At 49.5% G+C, this 19,897-nt stretch overlaps 4 protein-coding genes and 1 long non-coding RNA gene across 6 annotated transcripts; 3 read left to right on the top strand and 2 right to left on the bottom strand.

Annotated features, from left to right (window-relative positions):
- The first annotated feature begins 6,770 nt into the window (after positions 1 to 6,770).
- On the top strand, positions 6,771 to 7,649 carry LOC117891985. The gene is made up of 3 exons (XR_004648668.1): positions 6,771 to 6,841; positions 6,932 to 7,183; positions 7,383 to 7,649. It is a non-coding gene; the product is annotated as an uncharacterized LOC117891985 (long non-coding RNA).
- Positions 7,650 to 9,148: 1,499 nt separating this feature from the next.
- LOC117891983 (pro-resilin) lies at positions 9,149 to 12,776 on the top strand. Of its 2 annotated transcripts, XM_034797860.1 has the most exons (3): positions 9,149 to 9,316; positions 11,501 to 11,824; positions 12,068 to 12,776. In XM_034797860.1, the coding sequence occupies exons 1-3, from the start codon at positions 9,311 to 9,313 to the stop codon at positions 12,170 to 12,172; spliced, it is 435 nt and encodes a 144-aa protein (XP_034653751.1). In that variant the 5' UTR covers positions 9,149 to 9,310; the 3' UTR covers positions 12,173 to 12,776. The 2 variants fall into 2 exon arrangements, with proteins under 2 accessions (XP_034653751.1, XP_034653750.1); XM_034797859.1 differs by having other exon boundaries at positions 9,167 to 9,316; positions 11,501 to 12,775.
- Positions 10,589 to 11,379, bottom strand: LOC117891984 (casein kinase II subunit beta'). The gene is made up of 2 exons (XM_034797862.1): positions 10,803 to 11,379; positions 10,589 to 10,743 (listed from the first exon to the last, which is right to left on the bottom strand). Exons 1-2 carry the CDS (start codon positions 11,351 to 11,353, stop codon positions 10,668 to 10,670), a joined length of 627 nt encoding a protein of 208 aa, XP_034653753.1. The 5' UTR covers positions 11,354 to 11,379; the 3' UTR covers positions 10,589 to 10,667.
- A 6-nt stretch (positions 12,777 to 12,782) lies between the features above and the next one.
- Positions 12,783 to 13,545, bottom strand: LOC117889880. Its single transcript, XM_034794389.1, has 2 exons — positions 13,411 to 13,545; positions 12,783 to 13,355 (listed from the first exon to the last, which is right to left on the bottom strand). Exons 1-2 carry the CDS (start codon positions 13,420 to 13,422, stop codon positions 12,783 to 12,785), a joined length of 585 nt encoding a protein of 194 aa, XP_034650280.1. The 5' UTR covers positions 13,423 to 13,545.
- Positions 13,546 to 14,113: 568 nt separating this feature from the next.
- Positions 14,114 to 19,670, top strand: LOC117891976 (VWFA and cache domain-containing protein CG16868). Its single transcript, XM_034797851.1, has 6 exons — positions 14,114 to 14,359; positions 14,418 to 14,794; positions 14,859 to 15,612; positions 15,666 to 16,340; positions 16,403 to 16,981; positions 17,040 to 19,670. Exons 2-6 carry the CDS (start codon positions 14,492 to 14,494, stop codon positions 19,124 to 19,126), a joined length of 4,398 nt encoding a protein of 1,465 aa, XP_034653742.1. The 5' UTR covers positions 14,114 to 14,359; positions 14,418 to 14,491; the 3' UTR covers positions 19,127 to 19,670.
- Positions 19,671 to 19,897: the final 227 nt, after the last annotated feature.

The following is a 19,897-nucleotide window of genomic DNA, read 5'->3' as shown; positions in this document are numbered from 1 at the left end:
AAAACTGTATCAAGTAGCGGCAGGAAATTGGAATTGAATTGAATTTGGGTGACTGCATTTCGGGTTTCGTTCGGGTTCGGATAAAAGTGAATGTTTAGGGGGCACTTGAGATCTCAACAAAAAGATTCCCAACACCACAAAGAGAGAGAGAGAGAGGGAAGAGCCACCAACTGGATTGTCGATGGGATGCGATTGGAATTGGTTTGCTTTGGATTGGAATTGAATTGGTTTCGCGTTTCGGCTTTTGGTTACGCAGCCAAGCAAAAGTACTCCAAAGAGAGCGAGCTGGCAGCAGTGGTTAGAAAGTCAAGACCCTTACAGGTACCCCACAGACAACACCAACGCCATGGAGTCGCACCATGGAGTCGCAACTTATTTAGATACTTTAATTGAATGTAATTAAGTAAGCAGACACTCAGGCAGCGCCTTATGCAAGAGCAATTTCTGTTTAGCTAATTGATTGCTGGGAATGCTGGTATTGCCATACCCAAAGAGGTTTTTTTATGGGGCATCAATGTGAGGAATCGATTAGGGAAGGGAATAACAGGTTGGAATGCTTAGAAGGAGAGAAGCTTCTTCATTGCTCTCGGGCTTAACATTTATTCCCTAATACCACTGTACATAATTACATAAAATACTAGCCATTAAGCCCACTCTAATTGTGCCACGCGAATTAACTATTAAGCCCACTGTAAATGTGCTCGCAGCACCAAACACTCCAACAACAAAAACCCTCACAGTGTAGAGAGAGCGCAAAGAATAAGAAGGAGAAAAGGAAGTAATGAAATTGAGAGCGAGCGAAGTTTTGTGATCGATGAGGAGAAGAGAACGCACGCGCAAAGTGAATTTACCAACAAGTGCCGTTGGCCGATGTGGTGGAGGAAGCTCTCTCAGCTCGAAGCTCTAAGACAAGCGCGAGAAAGGGATGGAGATAGAGGAACTGTTCCCCGAAAGCGAATGCACTGGGCTGGGCACGCACACATTCAAGCGCTGCACTTTGGAACAGATTACAGTTGCGAGAATGCCAAATCAATTCACACAAATATTTTTCCCGTTGTTCTCCCTTTTGCGTTTCGTTCTGCCTTTGCGCTGCCGTTCTCCCCTTTCATCATCTTTCGAAAGGCCTGCGCCGGCTGCACTTTGCTCACTTCTGCCGCGTCATAGCTCGCAATCAAGCGATATACCTTCCCCTCTCCCCTTCCCTTTTGGAAGATCGCATTGTTAGTCGCAGCAGACACCATCAGTTGGTTCATTCTGTTTGCCAATTAAACCGCTATTTAGTGCGCTGCTCGCTGCTCTCAGCACCCGCTCTAATCTTATTTATGCTTATTGATTTCACGTCAGCCTCTCTCATGGCTGTGGCAGGTGGAGAGTCGCAAATACAGTTACAAATACAGTTACAGAGCTTTAGGAAATCTGCCGTTGATCTGCCTTGAATTTTGTTGGGTTGTTGGGATGTTGTGAAAGAATTGAGCTGCCAAATAAAAGATCATTTTTCGCAAGAGGCAACCCGAAAATCATTACGAAAATTCTGCCAGCTGTTGGAGGAGACTCGAAAGATTTTTTCATTTAGCAAAAATCATATGTCAAACACTCAACAAATAGACGACTGTGTGCCTGGCCCCAACTTCTGGCTCGGCTCTCTGGCTCTGGCTCTGTCTCTGTGCATTCTGCACATTCACCTGCGCCAAAAACTGAGCCAAGATTGCTTCCTAAGCTTCCTTCTGGCTGTCGGCATGGCTCAGACTCAAGACTCAGCTTCAGTCTCTGCCTCAGCCTCTGGCTCCATAATTAATCTGCTTTGGCGTCTCATTTTTGTGGCGCTGCCTGCGTGTTGCAGCAATGTTTCATACCAGTAAGTGGAAGTGGCGTCCCCCACCGAAATTTTGATTACTAGTCGAAGCTGAAGCCCCCGAATGGCAGCGGCATCGTGCCTTAATAGATAGATGCGATGCGTTCCGATAGATACTTTCAAGTCGAAGCTGCCCCGTCAGTCTTGTCTTGAGTTTTTCTGCAGCTTTGTTTGGTGGCTGCCACACTCGAGCAGCAGCGCCATCACATGTGGCATGCCATCTTTGCCTTACACTTGCCTCAAAGTTTGCCTCAAAGTTTGCCGCAGTTGGGGGCAGAGAACCTTTTGCGTAGAACCTTTTGTTAGCCTTTGCCTGAGCGCATTCCAGTGCTGGATCAGTGCCGATCTTTGTTTAATTTTCACACATTTTTGCACACAGAAGCCAGCACGTTTTGGGGTTGCGATCCGGAGCTAGCTGCAGCGCGGGACAAGGTCGCCAGCATGATTGAATGTGTCGCTCAGCGCTCAGAACAGAGGCAGAACTTGACCTTCCCCTGCACTTGTGTACCTGAACCTCACATTGAAGTGCGATAAGTCCGCCGATTCTGTGGGTTTATCTCTGGGTACATCTTAGCCACAGGTTGGGCAACCAGCGGCCATAACTTGATACACTTTCCCAGGTCGCAGCAGCATTCTTTCACGCCAATCGTCAGTCTCCAGGCTCTACCCCCCACGATATGCGCAGCTCAGAGCCATAAATTATGTGCAGCCGATACAACGTGCATATCTAATTAGCCCAGCGAACTACACATTCTAAAAATTGAGTAAATCGAAGGCAGAGCATAGCCAGAGGCAGAGGCAGCATCAACTGCGACTGGGACTGAGGCATCGCCTGTGGCAGTGGCAGCTCGCTATAAAGAAACAATTTAGAGTCCCATAAAATAGAAACCCATGCAGCCAACGAATGCTTGCCACTGCCACAGCAGAGAGGCAGGAATTGCAGTGTGGCGGAGTGGCAGGCGGGCAGTGGAGCGGGGGCTCGTGTCACGTTGTGTTGTGACTGGCAGAGCCATCAAATTGTAACAATTTTTCACCTGTCGTCTGGGGGGCTGTGCATGATTATTATTACATCAGTAGACAAAATCATAAATTCCGAGATTCGTGAGGCAGCAAAATGCGTTGCAAAATCATCCTCAAAGCACAAAACTTCGAGGCATCCTCATCACCCACACAGAAATGAAACCAATGGAGGAGCTGGAGCCGATGCTGAACCTTCAAGGAAGCGACTAACTGGCGGCGCAGCTTCAACAATGCGTTTGATTTATGCCCCGAATTGTGGCATCATTTTGTCCGAGGGTTTTATTGGTTTCGATGGCGAGTTAAGTGCCAAATAAATAAGTGCCAAATAAACCAAATGGAATGACTTTCCCCCCAACCGAAAATGCCAAAGGAATGGCAATTGGACGTTGCATAAGTACCTCTTGCAGCTTGTCTCTTGTATCTTTGCAGTTGTCATGTGTCTCAAGGTTGCTCTTATCGCTGAGTCCCCCCCCTCGACCATTATTAGGAGCACAACTAATCGTCGCCAAGGTGCGAGCATCTCCAGCCCAGTCTCCCCCCCAAGTGTCTACTCGTCGTACTCGTACTCCCCATCCATCAGATGCGCACTTTTTTGAGGCCAAACAATTAGTTTTCGCTCTGCGCTGCTCCATTCGATTTCCAATTGATTTCAAAATTGCCTTTTGGCCCACAAGAAAAGGCAAGTGTAAGAGTCAACATAATTGTCAGGTGTATGCGGGTGTCGGATGTTGCGAAGAGAGTTAAGTTTCACTCTCAAATTCAATCAGGGGACTAGCTAAAGATCTCTGAACTTTCTAACCTCTGGCAGTTCCCTGAGGTTCCCCCTTTGACTGCCTCAAATATCACCATCTGTGGCCCCGCATAAACTTCTCCACCATTTCGTAATCACTTGCCCTGCGGCAGCGCTGGCAAAAAGCTTTCATTATCCGCAGACTGATTATTAATTGTTTCGGGGTCGATTGCTTCAAACATTCTGCTAAAAGCGACACACAAAAAGAAGAAAGGATGCGCCTTGACATTTGACTGCCAAGATAGGTTCAGGCAGGGGTACGGAGGCCCAGATCGACAATCATTCAGCGTGTGATAATGATGGATCGATCGCTCGAGCAGCGGCTCCAATTTCCGCCGTCAAAGTGCACTCGTGATAGCGACAGCCTCGGCGGCGGTTCCACAATGGAAGGGGAATGGACCACGGACGCTGCCAGTTGTCAGATCAGAAATCAACCATCAGCCATCAGCCATCAGCGGGTGCTGCTGCATATGCAAATGACACGAATTATGATCTCGATTCCAGCTCCCACAATTTCCCAGACCAGCATCAAGTTAATGCCCATAACGGGACGTGTTCTACGGGGTAAAAGTGCGACCCGATCGCGACCCACTGCCACATTGGCCTGAACAGATCCCAGAGCTCAGACCCCAGTGCCAGTCCCAGTGCCAGTCCCAGCCCCAGCCCCAATCTTGCACAATCATCTACTTGGCTCTGGCTCTGGCTCTGCCTCTGCTCTACTCCACAGTTGGCTGCCCGAAAATTGAAAGTGTTTCGTTTCGTTTCCCTCCTCCACTTGGAGTCAGAGTTTGGAAATGGAGCGCCCCCAAAGCCAGCTGAAAATTCCATCAAAAGTTGAGCTCTTTTTGTGTGGAGTTTCTTCTGCTGCCGCTGCTTGTGGTGCCGCACTTGATGATCTTTATTACAGTTTTTGGTTCAGTTTTTCATCTAGCCTTTTGTGTGCTTGTTGTTTAATTGTTTTATAAACTTTAGCGGCCAGAAATCGAGCTGCCAGCTAGCGTACAGTGGTGCAAATCTCTCTTCATTGATCAATCAATGATAAGTCAGCGATCTCTGCTCCCCGCACCACTGTGCAGCAAGCGATTCAAAGTTCAAATCAATTTCAAATGAATTACGAGGCTGGGGGCATCCCAAAGTCATGGCCTCCTCGCTCCAGCGTGTCAGCGAGTTTCAATGTCAGGATGTGGCCTGGGTTCAGCATCCATGTGGAGAGCCCAAGCCTAACCTTTTCTTTGACTTCGATTCGAGTGCTGCCAATGGCGGAAGTTGTATCAATCGGAGCCATCAAGTGCGAGAATCGTAATCATTTGCTGTTTGTCTAACAAACATGTGCGCTGATTTCATCTTGGAATCTCTGTACCAAAAGGGGGAGTGCGGGGGGAGAGCTCTTATGTCTCTTGTGATGTGGGTAGGCCCGCAGAAACTGCCAATCAAAGACATGTTGACCCCCACGCATTGAGGATGTACGAGTCGAGTTCTGACAAGTGTCTTCGAGTGTTGAGATCCACGGGTTAGGTTTTGGCAAGCGGATTAGCTGCCAGATCTTGCCCAACCATCTGCAAGCCCAGAGACAATGGATCCATTAAGTGAGCTGCAATTTGGGATGACTCTGCACCAGAGCACGCACTCATCGATCGTTCTCCAATGGACTAAGATCGAAGATTAAGATGAAATCCCTCCCCGTTCAACGCCTGGCGTTGTGTAACCCGCACGGTCCGTTTCGCTTAACAAAAGGCAAATTTTTGTTCGGTAGCTGCCATGCCACACAATCATTTTAGTTGCCTTGGACCGGCTGCAACTTGCAACGCGGCTGCTGATGCTGCTGCTGGCAGTGGGAACTATTTTTATGACCGCTTGGGCCGTAAATAAATCAGTGGACCGATGCTCCCATCGCCCACAAAATGCAAGGTTTAGACGCTTTTGTTTGTCTCCCCCAAAGCAGTGGCTGAAGCTGAGGCTGAGGCTCCACTCTCTTCTGTCCGACTGTGGGACACATCAATCATCGCTGGAGCCGGCTGCCACTGATTGAGCGCCAGAATGCACATCTCTCGGCTGTGTACCCTCGAGATCTATTCTGTTTCAAGTTTAATTGCTTCGCATACGTTTTAATTATGCTCCGCACATGAATGCACCATTCCATGAATGAGAGCCACTTGCAGCAACTAATTTGGCAATTTTGCACAAGGCGCAGAGGAAGGCGCAGGCGCAAGTGTAATTACTTTATGGAGTGCTCTGTGAATGCGTCTTTTATGACAGCACAGCACAGAGCCATCGTGGTGCAGACAGAGTGCAGATCGAGATCGAGTCCATCCATTCGCTGGAAATGCCAAAGTTGAACCAAGTTCCTCAGGCGGATCTAGCGTCGAATGGAGAAGAGATCTCGAGCTGTGACCTTCGCCTGTTTGTGATGAGATGAGATGAGATGAGATGAGCGGCAGGCGATACAGTTTGATGGAATGTCATCGATAAATTGTGCAGTTTAGGAAGTTGTTCATCAAAAAATAAGTTTGCATATGAATTTTTATAGATTTAGGCACTTAGGAGTGGACATATTTAAGGGTTCTCTTTAGAGATCTTCCATCAGCCAAGAACCTGCTTTAAATTGCCTCTGATATCGAGCTCATCCTACCGATTTTGTTGTTAATTTTCATTAAGAAAGTTTCCAGCGCTTAATTTCCTCTCCCTTACCACACCCTACACCCTCCAGCCCCTCCTCTAACCCACAATTTTCCGTTGAAAATGTCAAAGCTATTCGTTTTAGCCGTGAGTCAAGCAACTTTTACTCTGATTCTGGCAGAAGGCAACGACCTTCGCAGCGGGCCAAGAATGCAGTCGATCGTCAAAGTGCGAGCAAAAATCTCGTCATAAACTGAACATCTCCTCCTCCCCTTCCTCCTCCTGCCAGCGCTCAACATGTTGGAGACTTTTGATCATTTTTGTGCTGAAGTGCGGCGCAATTTACATCAAAAGATGCCTTAATTGATTCGCTGGCCGTGGTGGTTCCGCGGCGCATTGCATCACACAAATTATTTGTAGTTTAATTTAAATTATACGTTTACGTTTACGCTTACGTTCCACTCGTTCCAGCATTCTAGGTTACAAAACAAACAGAGATTTGATCTCGTGTGGTGTGGTCCACGCGATACAGGTACAGATACAGATACTCGGCACTGATTGTTGTAAGTATTTCAAGGTCCTACCCGGGCCCGAAAACACTACAGAAAACCATCAGGAAATTACCGATAGTCATTGTCTTTTTGGGTTTTCAGTTTTGAGTTTTGACTTTGGCGCATCATCACCTGGCTGGGTGCCATTAGCATTAGCCCCTCTCTAGAGCTGTCTCCAACAGCGAGCGGGGCACGGGGCACGTTCAATGTAAATTAGCCGATGCAGGAAATTAAATGATTTTTTAATGTGCTGGAAAAATTATTACTACAAACATGATGAGAGAAGAGGCACAGCCAGAAGAGACTGAAAACCCCAGAGCAGATCTCAAGTTGTTTCATGGAGTGCTATTGAAAGTGAGTTTCAGTTATGGTGCTGCTCCATGGAATGCGGCAAGTTTTATTTAATTGTTTTGTTTGTTCAACAAAATTCAAGAGTCAGCCGAAATTAACCATTATAAATGTTACCTTACAATGTTATAGTTTTTTTTTGCACAAACATAATTCCAAATGATATTTCGCCATTACAAAACTTTTAGTTTATTCTCCAATTTAGTTTTATTATTCGGACTCGTGGCAAGGTCGCAGCATTACGCGGCAGAAACGAAACACTTGTCGGTGAGGACGCAGCAGCATCTCCTTTGGGCATTACCCTACACTGGCATCCGCACCCATTCATTATCGGCTCATTTAATGGGGCGGGGCGGCATCTGGCGTCTGGCCCGTGCAAATTGTGAAAGTCCGCCCGTGCCAAATAATCGAATAATCAGCAGCGGCAACCACAACAATGGAGCTAGAGCAAAAATGTTTGCCAAAAAGTCAATAATCATTTGCCACGCACTCGATCGAGATCACAAAATGAACAATAAAGACAAAGGCAATTGGCCAAGGAAATATGATCAACTATTTGCAGATCGTGATGGATGCTACGCCCACACTCGTTGAGGCAGGCACCAAGCATATTGAGTTACGAATACTTTTCGAGCATTTATCGAGCATTTTTCTTGGTGTGTTATGCAAGGGAGAGCTCAGCTTTCAGGGGATAAGTAAACATAACAAAATATAATATTTCAATCTATCAATCATACAAATCAATCAACTTGTCGCAGTTGCTCCACTTCTTACACATAAACCTCAAAAGTAGCGGCAACTCCGTGGAGCCTGTAGCCAAAACTAATCCCCTCGCATAATGCGCTTATCAGCTGAATCTCTGGGAACTGCTGCAATTGCCCGCGATCATCCGCCTGGAATCCATGTCGACACATCTGTGTGAGATCTATCGCATAATCCGGGCTCATTAAATTAAACAGAAACCGAAACAGAAACAGGAAAACGAACCCCACCGAGACTCCCACGCACTAAAGGGAAACAATTTGTTTGCGGGTTTGTATTGCTATTACCCCAAAAAACATGGAGAACATTTCGGATTACGATTACTGTTTGCAGCCGCCTTGCCAGCCTGAAGAGTCTTTTGTCTTTGGCAGAGTTTCGCTGTGGCGGAGACTGCTGAAGATGCGTGGAGCGAGTGGAGTAGGCAGAGCTCCGCTCACTTTGCTGCCAGCATCGCTTCGCAGTCGGCGTCGCTGCCAGCTGTATGACTAATTCCATTACAAGTAACTGTTTTTGCTATTACATGAGCGACAACAACAGCAGCAGCAGCGGCAGCAGCAAATGTTTATGGTCTACCTGAAGTGGAAGCAGCGCGCATCACATTGCTCGTCCCCCACCACCCATTCCATTTGCCGAGTACCTGCGGTGCGCTCATCTTCGCTGTAGCCGAAGCCCACCGCCTTCGTGCTCGTTAAAATGTTTGTCGCTTCAATTTCAAAGTAGTTTACTATAACAAACCCCCCTCACCATGCTTTATCAACCCACCACCATCCACCCACTTGCTTGATCTTCCTCTCTCTCACACAGCCAAAGCTTATTAAAGGAAGGTGAGACGCTCTCTCGTTTTTCACCTCTCTCAGTGGGGTGAGAGTACCTGGCTGTACTATTGTGAGAGTGCAAGCCATCAATGCCCACCTTTAATCGACACACGTTTCCCATGCGCTTTTTCTAACTCTCTCGTAAGCTCGGAGAGCGATATGCTCTTCGGCTGCTGCTGCTGTACTTCTGCCTCTGCGCTTCCTCTAGTGTTTGTGTTTTGCTTTGCATTTATTTTGTAATGAGCTTTTTGTTGTTTTTGTGTTGTATGTGGCTGCCCGAAATTTGAAATTGAAATACACCGAAAAAAACACATTTTGGCGCGCGATTTTTCGCAGTCGACGCTGGCTGAGAGATCTGCCGCAGCCTCTGCCACAGCTACAGCTATGGGTTGCGGTGCAGCGCATTTCAAATATAAATACTGGCCTACGAAATTGTTTCAGTATCACAATCCGTTCAACCATCTTCGCCAGAAGAACCACAGAAGCAGAGAGTTCCACAGAGGAAGAAAAACCGATTTCGTGTGTGCCAAAACCCCCAAATAAGTGACAACACAAAATGAAGGTATATATAGGATAACTATCCTCCAGGGGATCCTGTGTGTTAAACTATAAGAACCGTCAAATATCGGATCAAGTGTCAAGTGGTGTGCGGTGGTGTTACTCAGGTCAGGGGAGCACGGCAGGACAATAAGGATTACATTCAGTGTTAATGAAAAGTTTCGATATCTCAGGATGAGGTACATAAAGACTACTTCTAGAGTGCATCCACAATGGAAAACTCCGAGAATTTATATATAAAGGCAATTCTTTCGACAGGACAATACTTCTAGAATCAATCCTTCTTCTTTCGGTGACCGAAATTCCCACTCTTTTGGAACTACTTTCAAGTAAAACTAAACCCAATTTCCTCTTGTTTAAAAAATCGATCAAAAATGTGCCAAAAATGTACAAATTTGTGTATCCGAATTTTTCGGCAATCGATCGATCAATCAATTAAACAACTTATCAAGCTAATGAAGCGGCGTTTGGTGTTGGCCATCGCCATCATCCCGCACCTCTAACGTGGCCCAAACGTCAGCGAGAGATGATAAAGCGATTAAAATGGGTGGCAGATCAAGAGTCAAGTTCAGTTGGGCGATTAATCAAGCGCCGCCAGAGAGATCCGCATAATAAATTTCATAAGCAGCGCCATCATCAACCATTTGTTGTAGGGGGGCTACTGGTTTTCTGTTTCTTTTTGCTGTTTGTTATCTCGGATGTTGCACAAGATCAGATCAGCCGAAACCAGAACAAGCAAATCCATGAGCAGGGTTCTCCTGTTACCTGGGAAGCAATTAAGGCAGCCGATCCCAGTACTTAGTGGAAGTAACACCAGCAGATGGTACATTTTGCAATGAATAAATTAGACAACAACTTGGAGCGGCGGAAGAAGAACGAACTGCCCAAGTACGGAGTCGTCTACACAGAGATGACCAGACAGCGATAAAACACGGCCAGTAGCCAAGTAGCCAAGTAGCCAAGCAGCCACTGAGGCCAATGAAGCATGAAAGTCATTGACGGCCCTCGTGTACTCCTCGTACTTAGACAAAATCTTTTGCAAAAACATTCGGAAATGTATGTGGCGCAATGGGTAGACTCTGCAGATGAGAAGAGGTTCTCCCACAGGTTGCACCACGAGGCAGCAGGCAGCCCTTCACTTGATCAGCGACCCAATTACCACAAAATTTGCATATGCCCCAGCTAAAAGCTATAAAAAGCAGACAAACAAAGCCACCAAATTGCTTACCAGACCAACGAGATCTAGACAAAACAATTGCCCAAAGAGCAGGTCTAATTATGGTTATGATTATGGGAGTTTAATGGCAGAAATAATAGCAACAGACAAACAAAAGTTTCAAAATTGTGGAATTTCGTTAGGTCTCAACCTCCTGCGAGTCCTTCTGTGGCTCTGCGCGATAGGCCTGCTGATGGATCTTGAAGCCATACAGTCTGGGGAAAGGACAGTTAGGGATTGGGATACAATTCAATGGAATGTGTGGGTCACCCACCTGGGCACAAACTTGGCCTTTGCGCGCTTGGGTCGCACCTCTGGCTTCACCATGAACAGCATGTGGGGGAAGCCAGTGCCGAAGAAGGCGCCATCCAGGTTGGCATGACGAGCGGCCTTTGGCACGTAAACATCATTGCACTTGGGGCAGTAGAGGCGCACCATTTCGTCGCCGGGATTGTCGCTGAGCCCAATGGGCAGCACGTGCTGGCGCTGGCAAAAGACGCGCGGACACGTGCCAAAGAGGCCCTTCTGGTACTTCTCGAGCATCAGATCGATGCCGCGATTGGTGAGGATAAAGCGAGCGTGGATCAGGCCGTAGAGCTTCTCAGCGCTGGCCTCCACATCGGACTCGGCCGCATTGTCCGAGCCAGAGCCAGTGTTCAGGTCGAGTATCACCTCGAGGGCGCAGCGATAGTTGTTCACGTCAGAGTCCAGGAAGTTCAGATTGAACTTGTCGTGGATGTAGTCCTCGTCCACCATGGCAAAGAACTCGTTGCCGCGCTGCTTGCAGAACCAATGGATCCAAGCGGTCTCATCCGAGTCGGTCATGGCTGCTGCTGCTGCTTCAATTTGTTCAAAAAAGATCCTTAAACTTTAATTTAATTTCGATTTTTGGAGAGAGGCAGAGTGAAGTGTTTTCCACAGGCCTACTTGGATGATAAAATTATAATCAAATATTCTCCTTCCCCTTCCCAGTGCTTTACATCGATCGCGCTGCTCGTGTGCCTGGCCGCGTTGACCCGTGCGGAACCGCCAGTGCCCCAGAACCAGTATCTGCCGCCCAATCAGTCGCCCCAGGCGCCCAACAACAACTACCTGCCGCCCACGCAGGGCTTCCAGAGCCCCTCGAGCAACTATCTGCCTCCCCAGCGCACTGGCGGCAATGGCGGTGGCATCGCGGCGCCCAGCAACAGCTACGGCGCACCCATTGCCCAGCCCCAGAGCCAGTACGGTGCCCCGGCGCTGACTGGAGCGATCTTCAAGGGACAGAACGGCAATGGTGCTGGCGGCTATGGCGGCGGCAACAGCAATGGATACGGACAGCGCGACGAGGAGCAGTACGGCCCGGCCAAGTATGAGTTCAAGTACGACGTGCAGGATTACGAGTCTGGCAATGACTTCGGCCACATGGAGTCCCGCGACGGTGATCTTGCCGTCGGCCGCTACTACGTCCTGCTGCCCGATGGTCGCAAGCAGATCGTGGAGTACGAGGCTGACCAGAACGGTTATCGTCCCACCATCCGCTACGAGCAGGTTGGCAATGGCAACGGCAACGGCAATGGCAATGGCAACGGAAACGGACGCAACGGCGGTGCCGGCGGCTACGACAGCAATGCGCAGCAGCAGGGCAAGTTCAATGGCTACTAGAGGGAGAGGGCGGAGGATGCCTTCTAGTGTACCCGAGTTAAGTCGACCCCCCTCCTAGCTATACGATCTACTTCCGTGGAATCAACTGCCGCCAAGCCCTGGCCGAGTATTAAGTCCGTTGCCAGGGCGGCAGTGATCCCTCCAAAAGTGCGACAGTAATTGTCGGACTACAGTTATCTCTCTCCCGCTCTCTCTCTCTCTCTCTCTTGTGGAGCGCCTGTCCCACTTTTGCCATAGCCAGGGACGCGCTCCGTTTGTTCCGCTACTCTTCCTCCTTCGTCTCTATGCCTGCCACGTGCTCCGTTTTTGTATTTTTTTGCCGTTTGTTTTGGTTTAAGCGCCTCCATTATGTGTTAGTCCACGCACACACACACACACAATGTCACACCACCATTAACGCATACATAAACATCCACTCATACATACATATAAATAAGATTTGTATTTAATTTGTAACTGAGGAAAATCCCAAAAAAAAGGAGCTGAGAAAAATGGGAAAAAACATGCAAAGGAAACACGAAACAGAATGAGATTTCTTGTGTATATTTTAATTAATTAATTAAACGAATAAAGATGCATTTTTGTATAAAACAAAGTCAGAAAAAGAAAATCAGCAAAATGTGTTCTGTTCTACCCGGAAATCATCTACTTGAGCACCCGCTCCAGCTGGATCCTGCAGCTGCCCCACCGTGGAGTATCGCAGCTGCGCGGTGAAGTCCTCATCGCCATCGAGCTGCTGGAGTGCGCGAAAGGAAACCCGCTGGATTTTGTTATCCTTTGCTACGATGTAGTAGCGACCCTCTCTGATGTTCGACTGCTGCTGGTCGGCTGAGGCAGATTCCTCATCATCGGGATAAATGATTTTGAAGGCAGGATCTGGCTCAGGGGCACTCGGAGAGACTGCTGTTCCCAGAATGGACTCTGGCAGGGCCTCCGCCTCAGTCCCAACCAATTGCGTGGTCGTCAAATAGTTCGTTTGCGGCGGCTTTACTTTTCCAGCGAGTTCCACGCGTTCCTTGCTGATCTCCACACCAGAGCCACGAGCACGGCTGGGCGGCAAATACTCGTTGGGCAGATTGAAGGGAACTCGTGGCTGCCAGCCAGCGGCGGCATAGGGAGCAGCTCTACGGCCCACGGGCAGCTCACACCGAACGATCGACAACAAAGCAATCAATGGAATAAACTAAAGGGAAATCTATTGTATGATGATTCCGTGTTAATCCTGACATCTCACTTACCTTTGCCAGCATTTTGATGGACGTTGCAATTGAAACTGCAATCAAATGTTTGGGACTTACGCATTTTTATATCAAAAACATATTCGAAGCATTCGCATCGTTGGCATGCCAGGCACGCGCCCTGCCCTGCTCGGCTGGCACACATCTGCTGCAGCTCAGGCCACATAGTCACGTATCCAAAAAACAACAGAATCGCGTGAAAATATATGACCTTTAGACAACGGATGAGCACATTTTTGGCAAAGGCGCAACAAAGGTGTTTTCGCAAATATCAGTTTATTGCTGGATATGTAATATTGTTCATATCATACAGTGAAAGTGTGTGAGCTTATCAAGTTCAAAGTCATAATCTATCTGACATCTTAAGAGCTTCTTTCTCCAGAATTCCTCTCTCCATGTCCATTCAAATTATATACGTTACTCACAGACTGACCATTCGCTGCTACAACGCAACAAATACCGCATGTTTTGATGGAAAATACCAAAAAAGGCCCAGATATTATAAATCTTGAAGAATTTGAGAGTCATGCATGTGAAAGGTGTAGATTTACAAGATAAATTTACAAATGAGATACATTTTCAAGTTGTTCACCTATTTAAAAAGAGCGACGCTGAGTGTGTTAAGTAGGTTTGTTTCCTTGGTATATTTATGGTATTTTTTTCCGCGGCTCAGTCGGTATATTTAATCGACAAATCCGCGGTCACACTAAGCCCTAGTATTTACAATGGAATGTGGAAAAAAAAATTAAAAACTAAACTAAACCACTAATTTCCTTAGTTAAAACAAGATGATAAGTGCATTTAAATGTTAACCAAAAGCTGCCACAATTCATTGAACCAATGAGGAGCCATTTGCACGGGCGCACGCTGACTAAGCAAGAAAATATCTGTACAGAAATTCCATAAACAAGAAGACAGCGTGGAAGGCGACAAAAGTGAACCAATACAGGTAATATTTATGCTGCAAAACCTGAAGTAAAACTTTAATTGTTTTGTGTTTTTTGCAGTGATGCTGATGCGGTAGCCCGTTTATTATGTGCCAGTGGCCCAGTGTCCATATTGTTCAAACGATTCATACAACATGTGGCACAGAAGAAGCAGCAGCAGCCTGCACCTCGCGTTGCTTGTCCTGGCAGCGCTGACATCCACAACTATCAGTCAACAAGTTCCTCTAAGCATAGCCAACAAAACTAGCAATGCCAACAAAGTGCCTACAGATCTGGGTGTTGTCGAAGGTGCCGCCGGATTCATGCCCCTCCAGCAGACATCGGCGAGCATTTTCTTTGCCAACTACAACCAGCAGAATGTGATGCAGCTGCGCCACAACATGGAGAGCAAGCTGCGCAGCATACGCAATGTGGAGATGCGAGTGGCCAAGATACAAGTAAGAGGATTTCCATCTATCAGCTTCCACCTAATCCTCATTCGTTTCTCGTTGCTTTTCGCAGGAAATCTTCGACTCGATTCACTTCAGCAGCGCAAATGGTGCAGCTCCGGCTCGTCAGTCGTTCAGCAATGACAGCGCACAGGCAAATCCACAGCTGCAGCGTGACTTGAAGCTGTTTAGCAAGCGTCTCAGCAAGAAGCTGCTGAAGGCCACACACTTGGTGCTGGAGCTGCGCGATTTGTTTCGCTATAATCTCAGCAAAGTGCTGCAGTACAGCTACGAGGACGAGGATGAGGAGCTGGAGAGTGAGTTCGATATGGACTCGGAAACGGAGGAGCTGCATGGCAAGAAACCGGACTCCGCCGCCACCCAGCATCAGCTCTATTTGAACACCCAAATCGAGAGCTGCCAGCCGGACTATGAGTCGGAACTGGACGCTGCCGCCGCCTCCGCCACATCCCAGTCGCTGCACTACAACAAACAGCAGATACAAATCCTCAACTATCTCAAGTCGGATGATACCCGCGGCGCCTTTCTGAACGAGAACAATGCTCGCTCCTCGGCTGTCAATGGCTACATAGCCGATCAGCTCTTCCAGCTCAAGCGGCGGCTCAGTCTGAGCGATGCGGAGGCCTCGAATACGAGTGGCAATCACTTCAAGCACATCTACTTTCTGTCCAACTCGGATGGAGCGCCTGTAAGCCAGCACTTTCGGCAGCTCTACGTTTCGGCCATCAAGCAAAAGTTTGTGCTGCTTCTCATCGATGTGGGTTCGGCGCTGAATGCGGAATTGTTTGAGCTAACCAAGAACTTTGGTAAGCATTTCACTTGGAGCTCCTTTCAGAGCTAATTCTCGTTTCTTTGGCAGTTCATGAGCTGCTGCAGCTGCTGGAGGACACCGATAAACTCTCTCTGGTGACGGTGGCCAGCGAGGCAAACTTTATGGCTCTGGATGCCTTCCCCGCGGAAGCCGTACACGGAGTTTACAGCGCCACGCGTGCACACAAGGAGGAGATTCTGAGCTACGTGAACAGTCTGAGCCGCGCACACGCTTTGACCAACCACACGCTGGGCTTTGAGTATTCCTTTCAGCTGCTGCGACGCCTGCAGAAGGCGGGCATGCTCAACACAGCGGAGCAGCCAGTGGAGTTTGTCTATGTGACGCGTGGCCTGCTGACCAACCTATCCGATGCCATGGCCGTGCTGCGAGTGGTGGCCGAGGGTCAGAGTCACCTCAAAGCTCCAGTGATCATCAACACCTGCGCCGTGGTCTTGGATGAGAAGCGTATCATGTACGAGAAGCAATTCTTGAGCGATGTGGCCACCCAGAACTACACCAAGTACGAGATAAATGTGACGAAATGGTGGCCCACTGGCCGACAGCCCGCACAGTTGGCTGGACGCTTCTTTGTGCTGAGTAAAATGCATGCAGAGACGTTGCTGCCACAAACGAGTTCCCGTATCTTTGGGCAGCTCTTTGTAGAGCGCTATCTGACGGACACGCTGGAGGTGCATCCGCCCATTGTGGATGCGGAGAGTGGAGGTGAGAGCTTACTTTATACTCTTCCACACTCAAATATCAACCTTCTCCCCTCCCATTCGCAGATGTTTTGGTTTCCATAACGCATGCAGTGCCTCCGTATGGCGTTGTGGGTGTCAACTTGTACCTGGCAGATCTGCTGGAGGATCTGCTCAACTATCCCAGTGCTGCGCCGAGTGCCAGGCAGGGCAGTGGCTATGCCTTCCTCCTCGAACGCTCCTCGGGCAATACGCTGGCCCACCCAGCCTTTCCCCGCCCGCTCATCCAGCGAGAGACCTCGTATCCCGTGAACATTGCTTACCTGGAGAACGCCACGGACTTCTCCAGCCACATAAGGGAGCGCCTGCTGCGGGAGGAGATGGGCAATGCTACAACGGATGTTTATGTCGGACAGCAGCGGCTGCGGCGCACCTACCACTGGCAATCCGTACTGGGCATCTACGTGCTGTGCCTCGTGAGCAGCGGCAACGATGGCAGGCGGAACGACTCCACGCAGCGTTACAACCTAAAGGACACAGTATCCAACTACGAGCCGGGCTACTACGGAGAGAGCATGGACCTGCTGTATCATCGATTGGATCTCCACCAGGGTGGGATTGCAATGCCCAAAATCTGTCGCTACTTCAGGCAAATGGCCACAATGGGTGAGTGAATCGAGCACACAGCAATCAGGAGAGTCTTACCCATTCAAATCCCTTGCAGATGCGCCCACGCTGTTCCTCAGCGCCGCTGCCTTCGAGTCTCCCTTCGGTTTCCTGCACAACAATCGGCCGAGCACACAGCTGCGACATGTGGAGAACATTATGGCGTATCTGAAGGAGCCCAGCGATGTGCTGGCCAATCCCGGACTGCGTCCCAGCATACGGCATGAGGTGAGTGTGTTGTACCAGGCGCTGCAGCAGCTGCGTCGCCGCCATCAGGACGCGCGCGGCTCACTGCGAGAGCACATCATACGACGCTACATGGCGAGTGTCAGTGGCGTGCTGCAGCTGTTTCCGGGCTGCCTGCTCAGCAGCAGCTACGATCCCACGCGGCGGCCATGGTTCCGCCAGGCCATGGCCCAGCCGGGGAAGATTGTGAGCACTGCGCCGTACCTGGATGCGGGAGGAGCGGGATACATTGTCACTCTGGCGCACACCATCTTCGAGGGCAAGGCGCACGCGCTGCACTCGGCGCAGCAGGATCGACCCGTGGGTGTGGTCGCCCTGGATGTGCCCTACGCCTTCTATTACCGCCTGATTGTGGAGAGCACGCCGCTGTGCCAGTTGCCGCACATGAAGTGCTTGATCTTCGAGCACGAGGGCTACCTGCTGGCCCATCCCAGCATGCTGCAGCCGGCGACGCCCACGAGGAACCAGCGACGACCGCACGAGCATCTCACGCACAAGGAGTCCTACCTGGCCAACGATATGCTGAATCACGGGCAGCTGGTGCGCAAGCTGGGCTGCACCAGCTACCAGAACCGTACGCTGCAGCGTTACTACGCCTTCAACACCTCGCTGGCCAGCATCCTGGGCAATGTGGTGCACGGGGAGCGAACCAAGTACGCCATTGCCCTGATCCGTGGCAGCAATCTCTTTGCCGCCGTCCTCAACTCCAGCTGCGACGGGGGAGCCTTCTGTCCGTGCAGCACCATCGATCGGGAGTGCCTGAACTGCAAGCGAATGGACCAAACGGACTGCGAGTGCCCCTGCGAGTGCCCCATGGTGGGCGATGGCAACACCTCCTCGTCCTTTGAGTACTACGCCAACTACACGCAGCACTTCCCCTACTGTCTGCCGCCCAGCGAGCACTTTGTGGCCCTGCCACCAACCACCCAGCTGCTGAGCGCGCTGCCCAGCTGCATGGTAGCCGGTTCGGCGGTGGCTGGCGGCTGCGAGTTGTACTCCAGCCAGAGGGAGTGCCTGGGCGTGATGGGCTGCGAGTGGTGCCAGCAGGATGTGGAGGGAAACACCTTCAGTGCCGCTTTCTGCGCGGCCCAAGCGAGCTGCTTCAATGGTGTGCTGGCCTCGCTGACGCCCTACGGCGAGCTGGACGAGCTGGAGCTGCTGGCTGCGCACAATCCCCAGAGGGAGCAGCACGCCTACTCCGCCTTTGGGCCGCTCGGAGGTGCCGTCGTGGTGCTTGCCATTGTGATTGCCTTTGCCATTTACTGCTACAGACACAACCTCGATGCCCAGGCACAGGAACAGTTCTATGTGGACTCTGTGCAGGAGGAGAACTACGGCCTGCCGCTGTCCCGATTCAACTTTGACGACTGCAAGGCGCACGATGAGCCGCCGCTTGGAGGCGGCTACGATCACACGGCTGCACAGCGACAACTCATGCATGCGGCGGATATTTCCCCCTATCACGTGTCCACCGGCAGCAGCTACCGAAGACCGCCCAACGGGGAGTCCGATCATGGCTACAGCACCATGACCCCACACGAGGACAGCTCCGACCAGCAGTGCTTCACGCTGGCCGAGCCGCTGCTGCTGAACGACAAGCGGCACAGCAAGTCGGACACCATGTCCATATCCACCTCCATATCGAGTCCAACCAATCGCCAGCAATCCTCGACACAGCCCAATACGCATCCCTACTTGAGCAATCAGCCCACCACGAAGACGGAGCGTTACAAGCATCAGCAGCTGCAGGCCACACCCTCGCCGTGTAGAGGGGCACCAGGTGGTGTCTATGGCCAGACCACGCTGCCGCTGTGCGCCGTCGAGGGTGAGGAGACGCGACCACACTACATACTGGCACCCGTCACGGTGCATCGGCACATGGAGACCGCCGAGTCGTAGTCCACATAGAAATGTTAAGTTTTAGACAGTAAGAACAGTACGCCAGTCTGCCAGTCCGCTTGTTTGCCAATTAAGTTAAGTGACAGCCCAAACGCAGGGCAGGGCGGGGCGGGGCAGTTCAACTGCCAGCACAGTCCAGAGATCCATGACGAGGATATGTCCCTATGTATATCTGTTGTTTGCACAGCTCTAATAATTGAGAGTTGCCATTTTTAATGTGTATTCGATTTGTATTTTTATTGTACCTTAAAGATTTAAACATAATGTAATTTATTGCAACAAAAACACACAAAAGTATTACTAGCAGCAGCCTACTTCCAATATTTTTAGCATTTACTCGATAAGGAAACGCACCCGATTGCCAGATAAAAATGTACTTAAGCTGGATACGCTGATTCGTATACCATTTATTTGTAATTAATTCAATCCTAAAATATGTCCATAAAGTTACTAAACTACCGATTTTAGTACTAATTAAAATACACTTATACAATCACACACGTACACACACAATATTACTACCTATGCTGTATGTAGCATTGTACGTTTCAAATAAAAAAATGTTTAAATTTTGCATAAAACAAAAGAGATCTTAACCTTGATCCAGAACCGAACCGAACACGTTCCGATTTGTATTTTTCAATCGATTTTGTGTTTGCCAATTTCTCGGCCTCCGATCAGCTGGCCGCGAGCGTTAATGAATTTATTTATACCACATTGTCTGTATACAGTCTATAAGCAAAAGACAGACGCTGGCCAACATTTGTCGTT

This window comes from Drosophila subobscura, chromosome E (assembly GCF_008121235.1).
Source record: "Drosophila subobscura isolate 14011-0131.10 chromosome E, UCBerk_Dsub_1.0, whole genome shotgun sequence".
Lineage (NCBI taxonomy): Eukaryota > Metazoa > Arthropoda > Insecta > Diptera > Drosophilidae > Drosophila > Drosophila subobscura.
The sequence above is the reverse complement of the archived record's forward strand: the minus strand, read 5'-3'. Positions and strand labels throughout refer to the sequence as shown.

Bases quoted from the DNA above. Each gene is read 5' to 3' on its own strand.
- LOC117891984 (XM_034797862.1), bottom strand. From the start codon at position 11,353: ATGACCGACTCGGATGAGACCGCTTGGATCCATTGGTTCTGCAAGCAG. The intron at 10,744-10,802 runs GTGGGTGACCCA...TCCTTTCCCCAG, and splicing joins AAGGCCAAGTTTGTGCCCAG to ACTGTATGGCTTCAAGATCC.
- LOC117891976 (XM_034797851.1), top strand. From the start codon at position 14,492: ATGTGGCACAGAAGAAGCAGCAGCAGCCTGCACCTCGCGTTGCTTGTC. The intron at 16,341-16,402 runs GTGAGAGCTTAC...TCCCATTCGCAG, and splicing joins TGTGGATGCGGAGAGTGGAG to ATGTTTTGGTTTCCATAACG. The intron at 16,982-17,039 runs GTGAGTGAATCG...AATCCCTTGCAG, and splicing joins CAGGCAAATGGCCACAATGG to ATGCGCCCACGCTGTTCCTC.